Source organism: Microcebus murinus, chromosome 4, assembly GCF_040939455.1.
Source record: "Microcebus murinus isolate Inina chromosome 4, M.murinus_Inina_mat1.0, whole genome shotgun sequence".
Taxonomy (NCBI): domain Eukaryota; kingdom Metazoa; phylum Chordata; class Mammalia; order Primates; family Cheirogaleidae; genus Microcebus; species Microcebus murinus.
In genome coordinates this window covers 37,599,621-37,616,390 of record NC_134107.1, presented here as the reverse complement: position 1 = coordinate 37,616,390, position 16,770 = coordinate 37,599,621, and the positions used below count along the sequence as shown (strand labels likewise).

The following is a 16,770-nucleotide window of genomic DNA, read 5'->3' as shown; positions in this document are numbered from 1 at the left end:
TCCCTGGCACGCTGCCTACCCTGGCCTTTCCCTTTTGTTGCCCTAGGGACTATGTGTTGTGAGTCAAGTCATTGGGCAACCAGGTGCCTTCAGAAAAGCCTCATGCTCTCTGGTAATGACTGTTTATTCTAGCCAAAACTGCAGAAAAAGCAGGGCACCAGGCTTAGGAGACTAATCCCAGCCTTCCTTAAAATTAATCAAGCTCCCTCCAAAGATCTTCATATTAGAATACTCTATTAATATGTGCAAGTAGATACCAACTCACCTCTGCTCAGGTGAGAGCTGCTAGCTCCTCCCTATTACATGCACATCTCAATCTCTCTCTTCCAAGTGTGTTGTGCAATAAAAGATCTGTCACTGTGAACAGGTGGGAAATAAGTGAACACCTTGCTCACTTGCTCCTGTTGCTGCTGCTGGTCCAGGGAGAGGAGATAAGACAGGTAAGAACTGCTTTTCCTTCTATTCAAAAAAGATTCTAAACAGAGTCCTGGGGTTTTGTGATTCTGGGAATCAGTAGTTGTCAAAGTATTTTCTCTTGCTAACTGCTTCCCCTCTAGGCCATAAAAGTTCTTTACTTTCTTTTTTTTTAAAAAAAAAAAACAAAACCTCCAAACTCCCTTCAGGAGTTGCTACACCTTCAGATTGAGACATCCTTCCTCATTTGCAAACCTCAGCTGTGTCTGGGGGCAGGGCCTTAGTGGAGCTGCCAGGAGCAGACAGGCTTCCAAGGAAAAGTACCACATCCGACTGGAAAGTGGGGGCAGATCGATCCTGGGATGTGACGGCCACCGGAAGGCTTTCTCTCCAAAGGACATAAGGAACAAAGCTTCTTTACTTGGTAAGTTTGGGATGGTTTGGTGCCTAAATCATATCTGCCAACAGGTAAGATTGAGTCAACTTTCCCTTATCTGAAGGGTTTGTAGATTCAGGTCTGTGGATTGGGGCTTTGGGAGAGCATCTCATTGGAATACCAGTCACATATAGCTCACAGCCATGTGGGCTGCGATGAGGCTGGTCCATCAGGCATTTGGAATAGGCTTGATTTTGGAATGCAGAGGATTTGATTGTTTCTTGGCAGCTTCCCTTTCCCAATTATGTTTGGCTTAGTCTGGTAGTCAAATTACTTTGCAATCCTTAAACTGATCCAGAAAGTATACAGAGGGGACAGAGAGAATACTGTCTACAAAGCAGACTGGGGATGGGGGGAAGAAGAGTTCTGGCTGGATTTTCAAAATGTTCCCTGAATAATCCACAATCCAGCCCCAAGAAAGGTGACTGCCTATTATAGTCCCACACTTTGTTAAGCCCCAAAGGCTGAATATAACCTGCTTCTTTAAAATGCTGGTCAGTTAAAGCCGTTGTGCATGCTTTCAATTGCTTTGCTCCCCAAATGAAGCTCGAGAAGATATATTACAGGTATTTTGAATTGATTTAATTAAAAAAATAAGATTTCCCATAATGAATATATGTTCTGGTTCAAAGTATTTAAAAGTCTTTCTAAAATCTAGACCTAGTACTCTGTATTACATTGGTAAACAAATGCCTTGATAATTTGAGTTCCAATCTGAATATGGTAATTCTACCAGAGTGAAGCTAAAGTTTTCCTTTTTATATTTTACAAAGGAAGTGTTCATATGAAATTTGATACTTTAAACAAGATAGGCAGAATGGTGAACCTACTCAAGAGAATGGACTGACTGGTTTTTCTAATGACTTTATAAAATTCATTATTCACATGAAAATATATTTACAAACTACTAAGTTACCCAGCCACTTATTAAAGTTTAAAAACAATAGAAAACATTTTAAAATTAAAAAATCTCTAAGCTGAAGGGTCTTAGGTAGCAAGTGTCTTGAATAGAGTTCATAGTCTGCATTGAAAGGGTATTAAAGTTCTGGCACCACAAATATAGTCTGGTCAACTTCTATCTTACCAAGTGGAAATTAATTGAGTTTTATGATTTAAAGTTTTAAATATAAAAGAATAATAATTTTTAAGGCTTTATGGTATAATGTCCAGAAGACTTCTCCCTGCCCTCTCCTCGAGAGCTGAAATGTCAGTTAATAAGGTTAGCTAACAACCAAAGATCTTGAGATTTAGCTACTATTTAAATAGTACATTTTTGGTAAATTGAAATTGTCACCTGGAAAAGTATTCAGCCATACGTTTTCCATGGTGGAGTAGTATGCCAAAATTCCTATTTCCTTTGTTTTCATGTCAGTTACTTCCCCCTTCCAAATTCATGGTCATCTGTAAGATGGAGGTGATGGCACTGGTCTTCCAGGGTTCTCTGGAAGTCAATGCATAGGGGAAGAAAGCATCAACTGAGTAGCTAGAACATAGTAATTGCTGAATAAATGGTTTTATACACACACCTCACACATACACCATGCAATTTGCATGGTTTTTTTTTTTTTTGATCATTTTCTGATCCTACCATCTAGAGGCAAGAGGTCAAACACATTAGTGGATCCTGCTATATGATTTGCAGATCTGATAACTTACCCTAAGGAATAGAAGATGGAAATTAACAGATACTGACATTTGATAACATAGGTCCATGCTATTTTTATCTTTTATTACTAAAAACATTCAAAAAGTTATAACTTTTTATTCTGAGGGATGAATAATCTGGTAGATGAGTCAGCATTCTCAGGTACATATTATTGATCTCCTACAATTTTATATGTGTAGAAACTATCAAGTTCCTACATCAACTTCCTCTGAATTCCCTCTAAAGCCTAGGATTGAAATTAGTAGTAAATCTGAGGAATTTTTGCACTCTCTTTTATTAGAATTTGAAAATGTTCACTTTATAGGTGTATGCTGAGCTGTCAAGCCTTGATTTGGGGCAATCTCTCACACTAACCAGCAGTGTGGTATCGGACAAATCACACCCTGCATCTCTGAGCTTCCACTTTCCCTGCATGTCTGATGAGTGCCCTGAATCCAGTAATGTCACAGTTTGTTTCTTTCCAGCTCTAAAAGTTCTAGTTCTAAGTTATTCTTATTTCCAAGATCACTGCATAAAATAACTTTCAGAGCTACTTTCTTGGTTTTCCAAATAGTGCTGGAGTAATCAGGTGACAAATTTCAATTTGTGATATTAGGAAAAAGAAAGAAAAAGATAAAACCAACTTCCATCACTGAAGTAGAATAATCTAGAAAAGAAATAATTTCATTGTACCAAACAGAAATCCCAAACTTTCATAACTCTGAAAAGAAAAAATATGGTAGGTGAATTAGGAAAACACACACATACACACACACACACACGTATCAAGTGATGATATGAAGTGGAAAGAAACCTATCCCATCAGATAGAAATCTGCCAAAATCCAAGGGCTGCTTTTCAGAACAGGCAAAACTACTCCTTCCCACCAATACCAATCTGATATTTCATAAACTAACTTATAATCTTAAGGAGAATCAAACTGCTAATTAAGTGTAAAATGATAATTTTTATTTTATAGGTGTTCTTTAATTTAGCAAAGAAATCTCACTAATAAAAATATATCATATTTGGGATTATCTACTTTTTTCTTTTTTTCAGAGAAACGCAATAGCTTATCATCTAACAAAATTTTTTCCCTGATGCTTCAACTGAGCTCAATTCTAACAAGTGCTGTGGGTTAAGTTCAAAAACAGATTTCCACAAGTAATTCCTATACTCATGTATAAGCCTATAAATTTTCAGAAAGAATTTGCTTTTAAATACTGATGATTCTTGATGTTTTTTTCTTTTTAAATTTTCATCACATTTGCCCCTGTAGAGCTTTAAATAATTCAAACAAAGTTAAGATGGGACATTATGTTCCCATTTTGCTATGCTTAAGGGATTTGTGAAGGGATTGTGAAGAGAAAGAATGACCTGCCACATTCCTACAGAGATACCCAAATAATTTAACTTCAGCAACACCCAAGTCTTTCCAGTTCTTCCACACCCTCCCATGTGCCTTGGGCAGCTTCCCATTGGCCACAGACCTGACATCACCTCTCTTGGAATATCTTCTCAAGATATCCATTTGGCCAGATGGATTGAAGGGAAGGGTCTCAGGTTGTCTTAATAGCTGGAAATATGCTCTTCCCTCTCCAGTTCAAACCCACTTATTACAGTAGGAGATAGAAAAGAAAAAGGAAAAATAGAGACAGAAAGCTCAGAATAGCAGTCCAGAATGTAATTAGTGTTTGAGACATGATCATTTCAACAGTAGGTGTGATGTGGGCACAGCACCATCTTTAAGTACAGGAACGGTATTCCTCCTGGTGGAAAATGCACCCCTCAAAGAGTGTATTCGTTAAGTATCAATGTTTCAAATTTCAAGTTGTTTAAAAATCCTTTCAACCAAAAAATGTTCAAAGCCATTAATGAACACATTATTGAAAATGCACTTAGTTTAGATCAACACTTATGCGCACCTATGAAAGTAACATTCATAGGGCATAGGGCAGGTGGGAAGGGGAGAAGGGGATGGGTAAATTCACACCTAATGGCTACAGTACATGATGTCTGGGGGTTGGGCATGCTTGTAGCTCCTACTTGGGCAGTGCAAAGGCAATATATGTAGCCAAAGTGTACCCCCATAATATTCTGAAATAAAAATTAATTAATTAAATTAAAAATAAATAAATAAATGAGAAAGATTTTTTTTTAATTGTTTTCTTTCTGAAAGAACTTAAGATGGATTTTACTATTATCTGTATGCTGATATTTCCTAGCCTCTTCCTATGTCTGCTTATTTGGGTAATTACAGCAGATTTTCCTTTGAGATGAAATGAAGATTTCATGAGTTATTATACATGAAGCACCTAAAACAGTGAGTGCCACAAAGAAAGCATTCAGTAAATATAAATTATCACTTCTACTGATGCTGCTACCTCCACTACTATTATTATTGTAAACTCACTGTCAATATACTTAAAACTAATATTTTTATTTTATTATTTTCCCTCGATTTTATTGAGGTATAATTGACAAGTAAAATTTGTATATATTTATGATGTCCAATGCAATGTTTTGATGTCACTGTGGGCTTATCATATATGGCCTTTATTGTGTTGAGGTACATTCCTTCTGTACCTATTTATTGAAAGTTGTTACCATGAAAGAATGTTGAATTTTATCAAATGCTGCTTCTGCATCTATTGAGATGATCATCTATTTTTTATCCTACCTTCTGCTAATGTAATGTGTCATATTTATTGTTTTGTATGTGTCAAACCCTCTTTGCATCCCAGGAATAAATCCCACTTTATGCTTTAATGTGCATGATCCTTTTAATGTGCTGCTGAATTCATTTTGCTAGTATTTTGTTGAAGATTTTTACATCTATGTTCACCAGGAATATTGGACTGTAATTTCTTATTCTTTGTCCTAGTCTGGCTTTGGTTTGAGGGTAATGCTGGCCTCATAAAATGAGTTTGGAAGTACTCCTTCTTCTTCGAATTTTTGGAAAAGTTTGAGGACTTGCATTAATTCTTCAAATGTTTGATAGAATTCACCAGTAAAGCCATCAGGTCCTAAACCTGTCATGGTTTGGAGGTTTTTGATTACTGATTTAATCTCTATACTTGTTATCCTTCTGTTCAGATTTTGTATTCTTCATGATTCAATCTAGGTAAGTTGTTATGTTTCTAGGAAATTTTCCATTTCTTCTAGATTATTCAATTGTCAGAATTTTTTATAGTAATTTTTCATGATCCTTTGTATTTCTGTGATGTCACTTGTAATGTTTCCTCTTTCATTTTGTTGTTATTTGAGTCTTTTCTCTTTTTTTCTTAGTTTAGCTAATGATTTGTCAATTTTATCTTTTCAAAAAGACCAAGTTTTAGTTTCATTGTTTTTCTTGTCTCTATTTCACTTATTTATGCTGTGATCTTTATTATTTATTTCCTTCTGCTGACTTAGGGTTTAATGTGTTCTTTTTTCTGGTTCCTTAATATGTAAAGTAAGGTTGTTGAGATCTTTTTTTCTTCTTATGCAGGGATTTATCACTATGAATTTCCCTCTTAAAATTATTTTTGCTACACCCCATAAGTTTGGTATTTTGTATTCCACTTTCATTTGTCTCAAGATATTTTAAATTTCTCTTTTGATTTTCTTCTTTGATGCATTGGTTGCTCAGGAAGGAATGTGTTGTTTAATTTCCACATATTTGTGAATTTTTTTGTTTTTCTCCTGCTATTGATTTGATGAACAAAGTCATTCTCTTTCAAGAAAAGATCTTTAATAAAACAGCCAAATAAAACAGTAACATTTTTATGAAGACATAAACGCAGCACAATTTAAAATATATCTTTGCAGCATTGCTCGTATCTATCCTCCTGTCTTTTTCATATATACTTCTACTCCCACAGTTCTCATTTCTTGTCAACTAAATGACTACAAAAAGGTCCAAACTATTTGTCTTATTCCTGCTTTCAATACACCATACACACTGTCCTTGTCATCTTCATTGTCAATCTCCTGACTGGACAAAAATTTTAAAAATTCCCATTCATAACAGAATGAAGCCTAAAGTCCTTATCTTGCTAAGCATGGTACTTCATGATCTGGTATCAACATGCCTTATGACCATTTCCCCTCTGAGCCTTTTGCTCCAGCCATACAAGATATTTTCTATTGCTCAAACTCTGTCTACACTGCCACATCTTGGTTGTTTGTCTCAGCCTTTCCCCTTAGCATAGAATAACCTTTCACAAACATTTATTCTTGAGATCTAACATATCTGTATCCAGATGAGCTGACAAATAGAGGTTTGAATAAGTGAGGGATTTACTTTTCTCATGTAAAAAGAAGTCAAGACATGGCTGTCCATTACTGGTAATGTGATTTAACAGAATCATGGGGAACCTTGACTCCTTTTAGACTGTATAGTTCTGCTTATCGCCGCATGGTTGCAAAATGACTGCTTCACCCCCAATATCACATTTGCATTTCAGAAAGAAAGAAATGGAAGAAAATTAGGGAAAACAGCATGGGCAGCCAAGTCTGCTATCTTTTTAAAAATGTCCCTACCCAGCAACTTCCAAATACATTTTATTGGCCATAATTATATCACACACTAAGCTATAAAGGAAGTTAAAAAATATATATCTACATACTAGGCACATGCTTGCTCTAAAGAAATCAATATTTTATTAGTGAGGAAAGGACACAATGTGGAACTGCTATGCATTCAACAATGTTAATCACAGATCTTTTAAGACTTACTCAAGTAGTCATCTTCTCTAAGTATTTGTCCTGGAGCCTGTCAGGCAACTGTCAATGCCATTTCTCCTCAGCTTTATATTTTGTTTACTTTCATAATCGTCTCACTTTTCCTTGTTTGTAACTTCGAGGTCATATTCGTACCCACTAGTATATCATGCACAGAGAAGATATTTTATACACACACACACACATATAAATATACATTTGTCTGATAAGTTCAACTTTATATATATGGAAGGAAAAGAGAACTATTTTCTGCATTTAAACATGATTGTATTCCACTGTAAGAAAAATATAACTTAGATAACTTGATGAAGGACTAGCAAACTCTTGCCTAGTAGCTAGATATGGCCTACAGATTGTTTTTATGCATGCCATGAACTAAGAATAGTTGATAAAGTCTTATAGGGTTTAATAAAATAAGACTGAAATATGCCACAGGGACTTTATGTAAGCTGCAAATCCTGAAAGATGTACGATCTAGTATTTTACAGAAAATATTTGCCCGAAATAGATAAAATTCACTATATTTCTTTTTCTGTCCTTATGTATAATGTGATTCAGGATCTAGTTATATTATTTCAGAATTACTGCAACCATCATTGTCTTTTGAAACCAAGTACATGAGAAAACTTGCCAGCCTATACTTTTTCCTATCAGGAAAACCAAATGTCTTACCCAGGCCATAGAGAAACTGATTAGGACTTCCACAGAACTCCTTATTCAAACTTAGGAGCTAAATGCCCAGCTTTAATCTAAATTATAATTTTTGATGATTTTTAAAATAATAGTACTCTCCTGTCACTATACAAATTTTTAAGAAAATATAGATAAGCGTTCCCAAGCAGGGGTAAGCATATGCCCAATGAATGGTATTTCTCCCATTCAGCCATTAGATAACTCTAGTGTAGTTTAGGCTAAATGGAAAAAGCAATCTTTTATGTTTTGACTCTGCTTCATAACCTGACTAAATCAACCAAGCAATGATTTGGAGAAGCGTATGTAAAACAACTCCTAAAAGTCATTTTATTTTAGTGTTGTGTAGAGTATGTTTAAGTTATTTTAATGTTGTATAAAGTCTTCCTATAAGCTCAAGACAGGGAGAAATTTTATCTTGCTTATCACCGAAGTTTCCAATGCCTATTACAGTGCCTGCTATACAGAAGGGCTTTTCTAAGCAGTCATTTGGGGTGTGTGTGTGTGTGTGTGTGTATGTGTGTGTGTGTGTGTGTGTGTGTGTGTGTGTGTGTGTGTGTGTGTGTGTATGCCTGCCTCTGTTCCTTTCAAGGCAATAAAGTCTTGTTTCCATTGTCTGATGTCATTTTCTATTAAGGATGAACTGACCATTATATGAAAGAAGTTCTTTTTCTTCCATATAAATTCTACTTTTCATCCATATAAGTTTAGAATGCTAGAAAATCATATATGAAGAAAGTAAAAGGTAGAACATTGGTGTGATTTCTGAAGAGCAAATATATGTCATTATGAAGTCAAGATAGACATAGGGGCTAAGTTCATAATACTGTGGTACCTATCTTTCACCTTTCTTGTAAATATTGCACGTCCTCAAATTTGGTGGATTTTTTAATAAAAAAAAGAAGTCATGTATTCCCAAATAATATGAACCTGAAAGTATTCCAGAAAGGCTCAAAATAAGCTAATCAAAATGTTAAGGTACACTGTATTGATGTGTATTAAAGCATAAAATCTCAGAGAACAAACAAAACAAGTTCCTTGTGGAGCCCAGGGACTTTTATATTTCACTGAGAAAACACACTAAATAAGTGAATGTTCTGATTATAATATCCCTCCAAATAAATGAATTGTATTAACATTCTCTTCATTAGAACAAGTTTACTAATTTAGTACACAGAAGCATTTTTTTCCAAAAGCTGTGTGCAAATGGGCATCAGTTAAAATAACATAGATATGATTGCTACACTTTGAATTTGTGGAACATTGTTTTCCCTTCAAAAATTCCAGAGCTTTTATGCAAACATAATTACAAAAGTGCCCATGTCATTGGTTCTGACCTGATTATCTCAAATGCCTGGGAGAAAAACAAGAAATTCCTTTCCTCTTTTCATCTGACACAGCACTTTTATCATATTTACTTTTGGTTACTGTGTTTGTGTTTACTGCACATGAAAAGAAAAACTCTTACTAGAACAAATGTTGCAGCATTGATAAGTCAAACCTCAGAGTTTGACAACTGACCGAATAGCAGAGGCCAGAGTCCACTTGAAGTGTCCACACTCTTACAGGTCAAGTTTGGATCTGATCTGCCTGAGATTCCTTTTGACATTGGTTTGTCCTTGCAGGTAGCTGGTGAGATTTACTGCTGAAGACTGGAAACATGCACTGTGCCATCCAAAAGGCAGAAGCACTGGATGGGGCTCATTTGATGCAGATCCTCTGGCACGATGGTGCGGAATCCCTCTACCCAGCAGTGTGGCTGAGAGACAACTGCCAGTGCTCCGACTGCTATCTGGATTCTGCAAAAGCACGGAAACTTCTCATTGAAGCTCTTGATGTGAACATTGGTATTGAAGACTTAACATTTGACAGAAGAAAGGTATTCATCTCTAAATTATCTCTCCCTTCTTTCCCAAATTAAATAAAGGGGCTAGTCTACAATAATTTAAAAAACTACTTTTTATTTGGTTATATATATATATATGTATGTATGTGTGTATATATATATATATATATATATATATATATATATATAAAGCATATATATGAAGCCATGTTTGTATAATGCTTAGCACAAATTAAGGAAACTCAGTAAATGGAAGTTTCTCCTATTATTATGACTACTACTATTTTTAATAAAATTTGCAGTGTTGCTCATGACTTTTTCAGTGAGTGTGGCAGCCTTGCAGACACAATCAAACTATTTCTACAATAAAAGCAATGCTCCTGGGCTTCAGTTTGCTCATCTGTAAATAGAAATACAAATAGAACTAACTTATAGAAATGTTGTGAGGACTCACTGAGATAATACAGGTAAAAGTATTTAACATAGTGCCTGGCATACAGTGAGTGCTCAAAACATAGTATTGAATAATATTTTTCCAACAAGTCAGTAGGCAGATAGACAAGGCTTGTTCTGGTATTCCCAAAAAGCACAGCTATCAAAACTACAAACTAGATGCAGCCAACCCCCCATGTTTCTGTCTTCCAAATTTACTAGGATTCTTATTATTAATACTGTCTTGTCCACCCACACCTCAACTTAAGGACTTACTCCCAGGTTTCACTGCTCGCTACCTATATGACCTTAGAAACATTATTTTATCTTACATTCCTCACCTAAAAATTGAGAATAATAGTGGTACCTTTTCCCTAGAGTTGTTACGAGGACTAAATGAGTTATGCCTACGATGCTTGTTATGTAGTAAACACTCAAATGGTACTATTTTTATTATTGTTGCTCTCCTCATTATTGTCATTACTATTTCTAATACCCTTGGCAGCGTCTTAATTGTTATCTAGCTTCAGTTATCACAGAAAGTCTGGGGACTATGGATTCAGAGGCCATAGGACAAGAACTTTAGATCTAATCAGACTCTATTTCTTGCATACTATTTAGGGGCTTCAGAGTTCAGATGTATCCCTTTGGCTTGCAATTTTCTTGTTTTCCAGAAAGTTAAGTTTACTGTATGTCTTAAAAAAAAAAAAAGAAGCAAGGAAGAATTGGATTCCCTGATTATATTAAATAACAGTCAGAAACAGAGCAACAGCAGAGAACTTAAGTAGGTAGACGCATAATACACATGTAGGTAATATTTGCTTTCTGTGTTACAAGGTGTATATCACATGGCCCGATGAGCATTACAGTGAATTCCAAGCTGATTGGCTGAAGAAAAGATGCTTTTCCCAGCAGGCCAGAGCACGGCTCCGAAGAGAATTGTTTTTGCCAGGTAACCTTGCCAAGTTCCTCAATGTCTTTTAAAATCCTTATAGTGAGGATCTTCTAAGAAGAATTTGTTCAGTAGAAAATTCAAACTTTTATACTTTGGTTAAGCTATTATTGTAATTTAGGTGGAATGTTTAAAGTTTTACCAACAAAGATCATTTGGGAAGAGATGAAAAGAAGTATAGAGTACTTCTAGACATTCTATAAAGGAAGAAACAAAATAAGTGCAGCAAACTTGTATTCTTGTCATTTAAAGCTAAATCTGGCACAGCACACCACAGACACTCCATAAATGTTCATTGCAGAGAAGTACAAGATGAACTAGAGGTGGACCTGCCCTTTTTAACAATTTCGTCTAAGGCCAGAACAATACAAGTCAACAAAGCAGAAATTCCTAACCTTGTATCCACAGATGAAATGATGGGATCCACAAACCCACGCAATGGTCTGCACAACATTGAATATGCATGTGAGTGTGTGAGTGCGTGTGTGTGTGTGTGCATGCAAGTACACACACAAGTGCACACAGACACATTTGTCTAGGAAGAGTTTATGTACATCGCAAGGGGAATCTGTGACCAGAAAAATGTTTGGAAAAGCTACAAAGGATGGATTCAATGGAAAAACAGAACTTTATTGTTAAGCTAAGAGACAAAATAAAATAAATACTTAAAACAGGTAGAAAAACATTATAACATAACTTTTAGGAGATACACAATAATAGACTTGAAGCAGAGTCATTGATGATTTGAAGATTTGTTACATGAGACTATGCGGGTGAAAGGCAAACTGAAAAGCATAAATGATTCTTACCTATTTACTAGAACCTTGGCTTCTACAAACACACTAACAAGGCAAGTTTCCCTGACTTTTCTTTTCTATCATTAACCAGGTATATTAAACCACTGTCCCTTTGAGCAACTAACCAGCCTTCTTGAATTCTATAATACTTCTGCTGGGAATTCTGGGTCATATATCAAGATAGAGATTTTACCTTAACTCCTCTGAAATCTGAAATTCTCAAACACGTGTGGTAACTTTCCATGGCTTTAAATGCTAGACTTACAACAGTTTACTGGGTATGAAGATGTTACTACTTAATCAACTTGAACCACGTAGCTTCACCATTTCTCGTGGTTACCAATAACAGGGTATGATATTGTCCCTTTTCTCTTCAGGCATAAAGTAGTCTTGTCAAGAATTTGGTTCCCCCATTCCCTTAGTGTCATCATTCTGACAGCTGACAAGGTTTTGTTCTATTGCTTTCTCTCTAAACCATGAATCCATTTTCCCTTTTGTCTAGCTGGTTGACTCCAAATGAGTATTGAGGGAAAGATAGTTTTCCTGCCTTCCTGCCTTCTTTGCTCAATTCTTCAAGAAGTCTCCAGTTATATAACTTAGTAGCAATTATCTGAGTCAAATAACAGTATCAGGAATGTATTATTATTTTTTACTTATTTTAGATTTCTTCTGGTACTCAAAATATTTTTCTGTAACTCTGACCTGATTTTGCAGTCCTGTTGGATTTTACTTTCATTTCCTTCAAGTTCTTCTTTTGATTACTTCAGGAAATAAAAGCCAACTTGTTATTATTACAGCTTAAGCTCTTAAGCATTGTAAAAGGATCTGGTCACCCCCCCCTCCATTAATATTTCTTGGTCAGTACAGTTTTATAGCTTCCATTTCTCTGTACTATCAGGCAGTAGCAAAATGGAAATGATACTATACTCAGTTAAGTAGTGGAAAAAACTAGTCACAATGACAGGCTGCAATCATGAATAATAATAAGGAGAACTGGCTGCTATTTAGACACTGGAAAATACTTTAATAGTTTAAAACAAGATCGAATTTTTAAAATATATTCTCAAGCTGTGCAGTTGGTGAATAAAAGAAGAAATTAATGGGATATTTTCGGAATATTGGTCCTATGGCTTTTTGCCTGAAGAATTTGATACGGTCATTGCATATTTTCAAACATTTATACTACAGAGCAGGTAAACAAACTCAAATTTGCGAAAGGATATTGTTTTTTAGTTACAGTGGCAATGTTTCCTATTCTGCAAGCACAATCCTTGGAGTGAGGGTTACAGGCTGTTTAAAATCTGGAGTCAAGATGTAGACCACTTTTCCTTGATCTTCCCCTGGCACTAGCTGTTGAACTCAAAAATAAAACGACAAATGATCATCATCCAAAAATACTTTTGTCATGGGACAATAACAGCTGAAAGGAAGACATGGATAATAATCATTCCCTCATTTCTATCCAGTTTCACATATATTGGGTACTTATTTTGTGCCAAAAACTCTGTAAGGAAATATCAAGATAAAAAAGACATGGATTTCTTTCCTTGAGGATTTACCAAGTCTAGAAGGGAACAATAGCCATGAAAACAAGTAAGTACAATACATTATTTTAAGTACATTAAAGCCACACAGGGTAGGCGAGTGAAGACATATAAGGAGGAATTTGAAGAGATGAGGGAATGATCCTCAGAAATGAGGTAATGCTTGAGCTGAGTTTTGGAGAATTAATCAGTTTGTCAGGCAAAGATAGAAAGTAAGGAAAATTCTTAACAGAGAAAAAGGCATTTAGAAGATTATTGAAGGGTAATATAGGATGGGTTTAAGAAACTGCAATTAGTTTAATATTGGTGAAGTTAAAATTGTCAGGCGACAGAGAATAAGGAAGGGAACAAACCATAAAGTGGCTTATATACACTGCTTAGTCCTAGACCCCTAGGCAAGGAAGTTTCCCAACGAGAACTGAGGAATCCAATTCCATTACTTCCTCAGGGTGATTCTCTTCCTACAAAGCCAGAGAAATGAGCTCAAGACTGTGAGAAGTTTAAGAAAATGATTGCCTTAATTATTCAGTCTGCATTTTATATTTTCAGAGTTGTGTGTTTCTGATTTTGATCAAATGAGTCTAATTTCTCAAATGCCTACAAGTTTGTGAACATCTCCTAGGCTTTATTTTTCTCTTGTTGCATTGTCCCTTCCTCCAATGTGCCCCTTTGGCCTTAGTTTATATCTATCTTGCAGAACAGAGTGAAGTAATCAGATCTGTGACATACGAAGACCTTGGTCATAGCTTTGTCTGTTGGATGGACTAACCTAGGGAGTGACTGGGAGCAGGGTGTCCACAGCATGGTCTAGAAATGGTCCTGTGAGAGACAAAGACAGCATAAGAGGCAGAGAGGATGGAGGTAGAATCTGTATTCATGAGAAACATACACTGACCTATAGGACGGGAAGTTGCTCATCCTATTCCCTAGTCTCTACCAACTGAATACCTGACTGTTAAAGCCTAGTGTATATATGCCACCAAACATCTGGATGAAATCAGGGACTTTAATAGAATATTAGAAACATGAATATTTTTTATGTACTAATTGTATTTTAGCTTCTATACAAAATTTCGACATAATTATACACTCATTTTTTGACTAATTTAAGATGCAAAATTTCCCAACATATAATTGACAGGACCAAAATGGAAAAAAGAAAATCACCATGTGGTATGACCTTATATATATGAATCTAAACATGTGTTATTTTTATTAATAATTAGTGAATGAATGAATGAATGCTTTATCTCCTTGAATTGGTACTGAACTATTTTTATATTAATCTCTGACTTTAATAATATTTGTTATTGAAAATTGAGATTTAAAAAGTTGTGATTAAAAGAAAAGCTTTTTTCTGTGAAGACAGTCTGCTCAGTTTTCTCAGCAATCCAGGGACTCAGTGCACTGCACAGTCAGAAAAGAACATTTCCCTACAATTCTATATGCCCCTCTTACAGTAGAGCTGGTCTTTACCACCTACTGAATCAGATTCCAACTCTTCAGCCTGTAGCTATAACTCCCTCCTTTGTTTCAAAAGGAACATTTCACAGGAGGAACTGAAAACTCTCAAGTAACTGTCAGGACCCTCGAAAATCTATTTGCTTTGCACATGGTGAGAAAAAAATAGAAAGCTCTCCCTTTCTTGTAGAGAACCATGTGTTTACTTGAAGATGAAGATTTTATGATAATGCAAAGAACAAAGTTGGTTTGACGCAGAGGCCATTTTTGCAGGGCCTTGTCAAAAAGCAAAAATCACATATTTTTAAAATTAGCAAGTAGCATACACAATAAAGATGCCTACCCCTATGTAATATTTTACTCCCATCTCTAAGCTTTGGCCCATCCCATTCTTTAGCATCCAGAGGTCTGCAGTGCAAGTTAACAATAGATCAAGGCTATTTGTTTGAACTATTACTTGGTAATTATAAAAAGAGCAAAAGAACTGGAAGGCTGTTTTTTGTTTTGTTTTGTTTTGTTTCTGTTACAATGTCCCAACAATATTAAGACTGCTAGGTTTGAACACCTTCCAAACAGTCCTGTTAAATCAGTTGCCTCAGAACTATCAAGCCACCATGTCATCTACGCAAATGTGTTCCCTCCCCAAGACAGACCTAATAAAGTTTCCTTCCCTGAGATCACCCAGACTTGTGCTCTGATGTGCAGGTGAGACTGTACATCAGCCCACAGACTTCATAAATTTAAAAAGCGAATCTCTCTCTATTCTGCTATGCCTGTCATATGTGAAATGGACCTATTGACTTTCAGAGAAATGGACCGTTGGGATTTTGATTTAATTAATACAGCTATCTCACATACATATAAGTTTATGAATGTGTATTTTGCTTCATTTTTTCTCTGTGCCATATTGATACCTTTCAATGTATCCTTTTCTGGATTATATATAATCTAGTATTCCTACTTAGTTTATGCATTGTACTTAGTAAAATCAGGCATCATATATAAAGGGTCTAATGTGCCTACAGAGGATAGGGCTGCCCTTGTTCTGACAGTAAACTCACGATGGGAGACTCAGAGCCTGGGAAGGATCCTGCAGTGCCCTGTGCTTTGAGCAGATGTCGCTAAACTGGAGGTTGTTCTCACAGCCATATGCCTAGTTCTTGGTTTCACTTGTAAACTCCAGGTAAACTTCTCTTCCTCTTTCCTTTTAACTCTACCCATACTTGCAGCTAGAAAACACATAACTGCATGCTCAGAAATAAATATTTAAAATAAGTCTATTTTACAACCAGATACATTATAGATAATTTTCAAATGCCTGTTCACCACATCTATTACTTTTTTAAATGTTTAGGTAAGAGATAGAGTAATTACATCCTTTTTCAAAAATTATTTTCTTATTATTTAACAACTTCATAAGACAATGCTAGTGCTAGGCATGTCCTTGAAAAGCTGGTATCTTAAAATATTTAAAAGCCTTGGAAAAGTTTAAGGATATTTTTGAGAACCTAAAGCAAATCTATTTCAAGAAAGAATTATTACAGTCCATTCCTTTTTCATATATTTTTCATGTAATTGACACATTGAGAATTAAGGAAAATATACTAACTTTTTACTCTTGGAAAAATAATTTTCTATATTTTCACTAAAGTAAATTTAGCATTTTTTTCCACAAACAGGATAAAAGTAGAGTGGGCTTTCCTTAATGAGTGATAAGCTTCCATTTCTTACAAGCTAGGCTTACTTTTTTTGTTTTTTTGGTTTTTCTTGCAGCCCCAGAATATGTTTTATAACATTGGCATTTGGACTTTAAATTTAGAATTTATAA

General features: G+C 35.4%; 1 protein-coding gene across 2 annotated transcripts in view; it reads left to right on the top strand.

The window, feature by feature from the left end:
• Window positions 1-338: 338 nt before the first annotated feature.
• BBOX1 (gamma-butyrobetaine hydroxylase 1) overlaps window positions 339-16,770 on the top strand; it is a 68,173-nt gene continuing 51,741 nt past the window's right edge. Inside the window, exons 1-3 of one of the 2 annotated variants that reach the window (XM_012744653.3) lie at window positions 339-440; window positions 9,536-9,789; window positions 11,026-11,140. In XM_012744653.3, the coding sequence (XP_012600107.1) occupies window positions 9,571-9,789; window positions 11,026-11,140 (334 nt within the window). In that variant the 5' untranslated portion in view covers window positions 339-440; window positions 9,536-9,570. Of the gene's footprint in view, window positions 441-692; window positions 839-9,535; window positions 9,790-11,025; window positions 11,141-16,770 lie in introns of those variants that run through there. The other variant, XM_012744651.3, reaches the window with a different exon arrangement.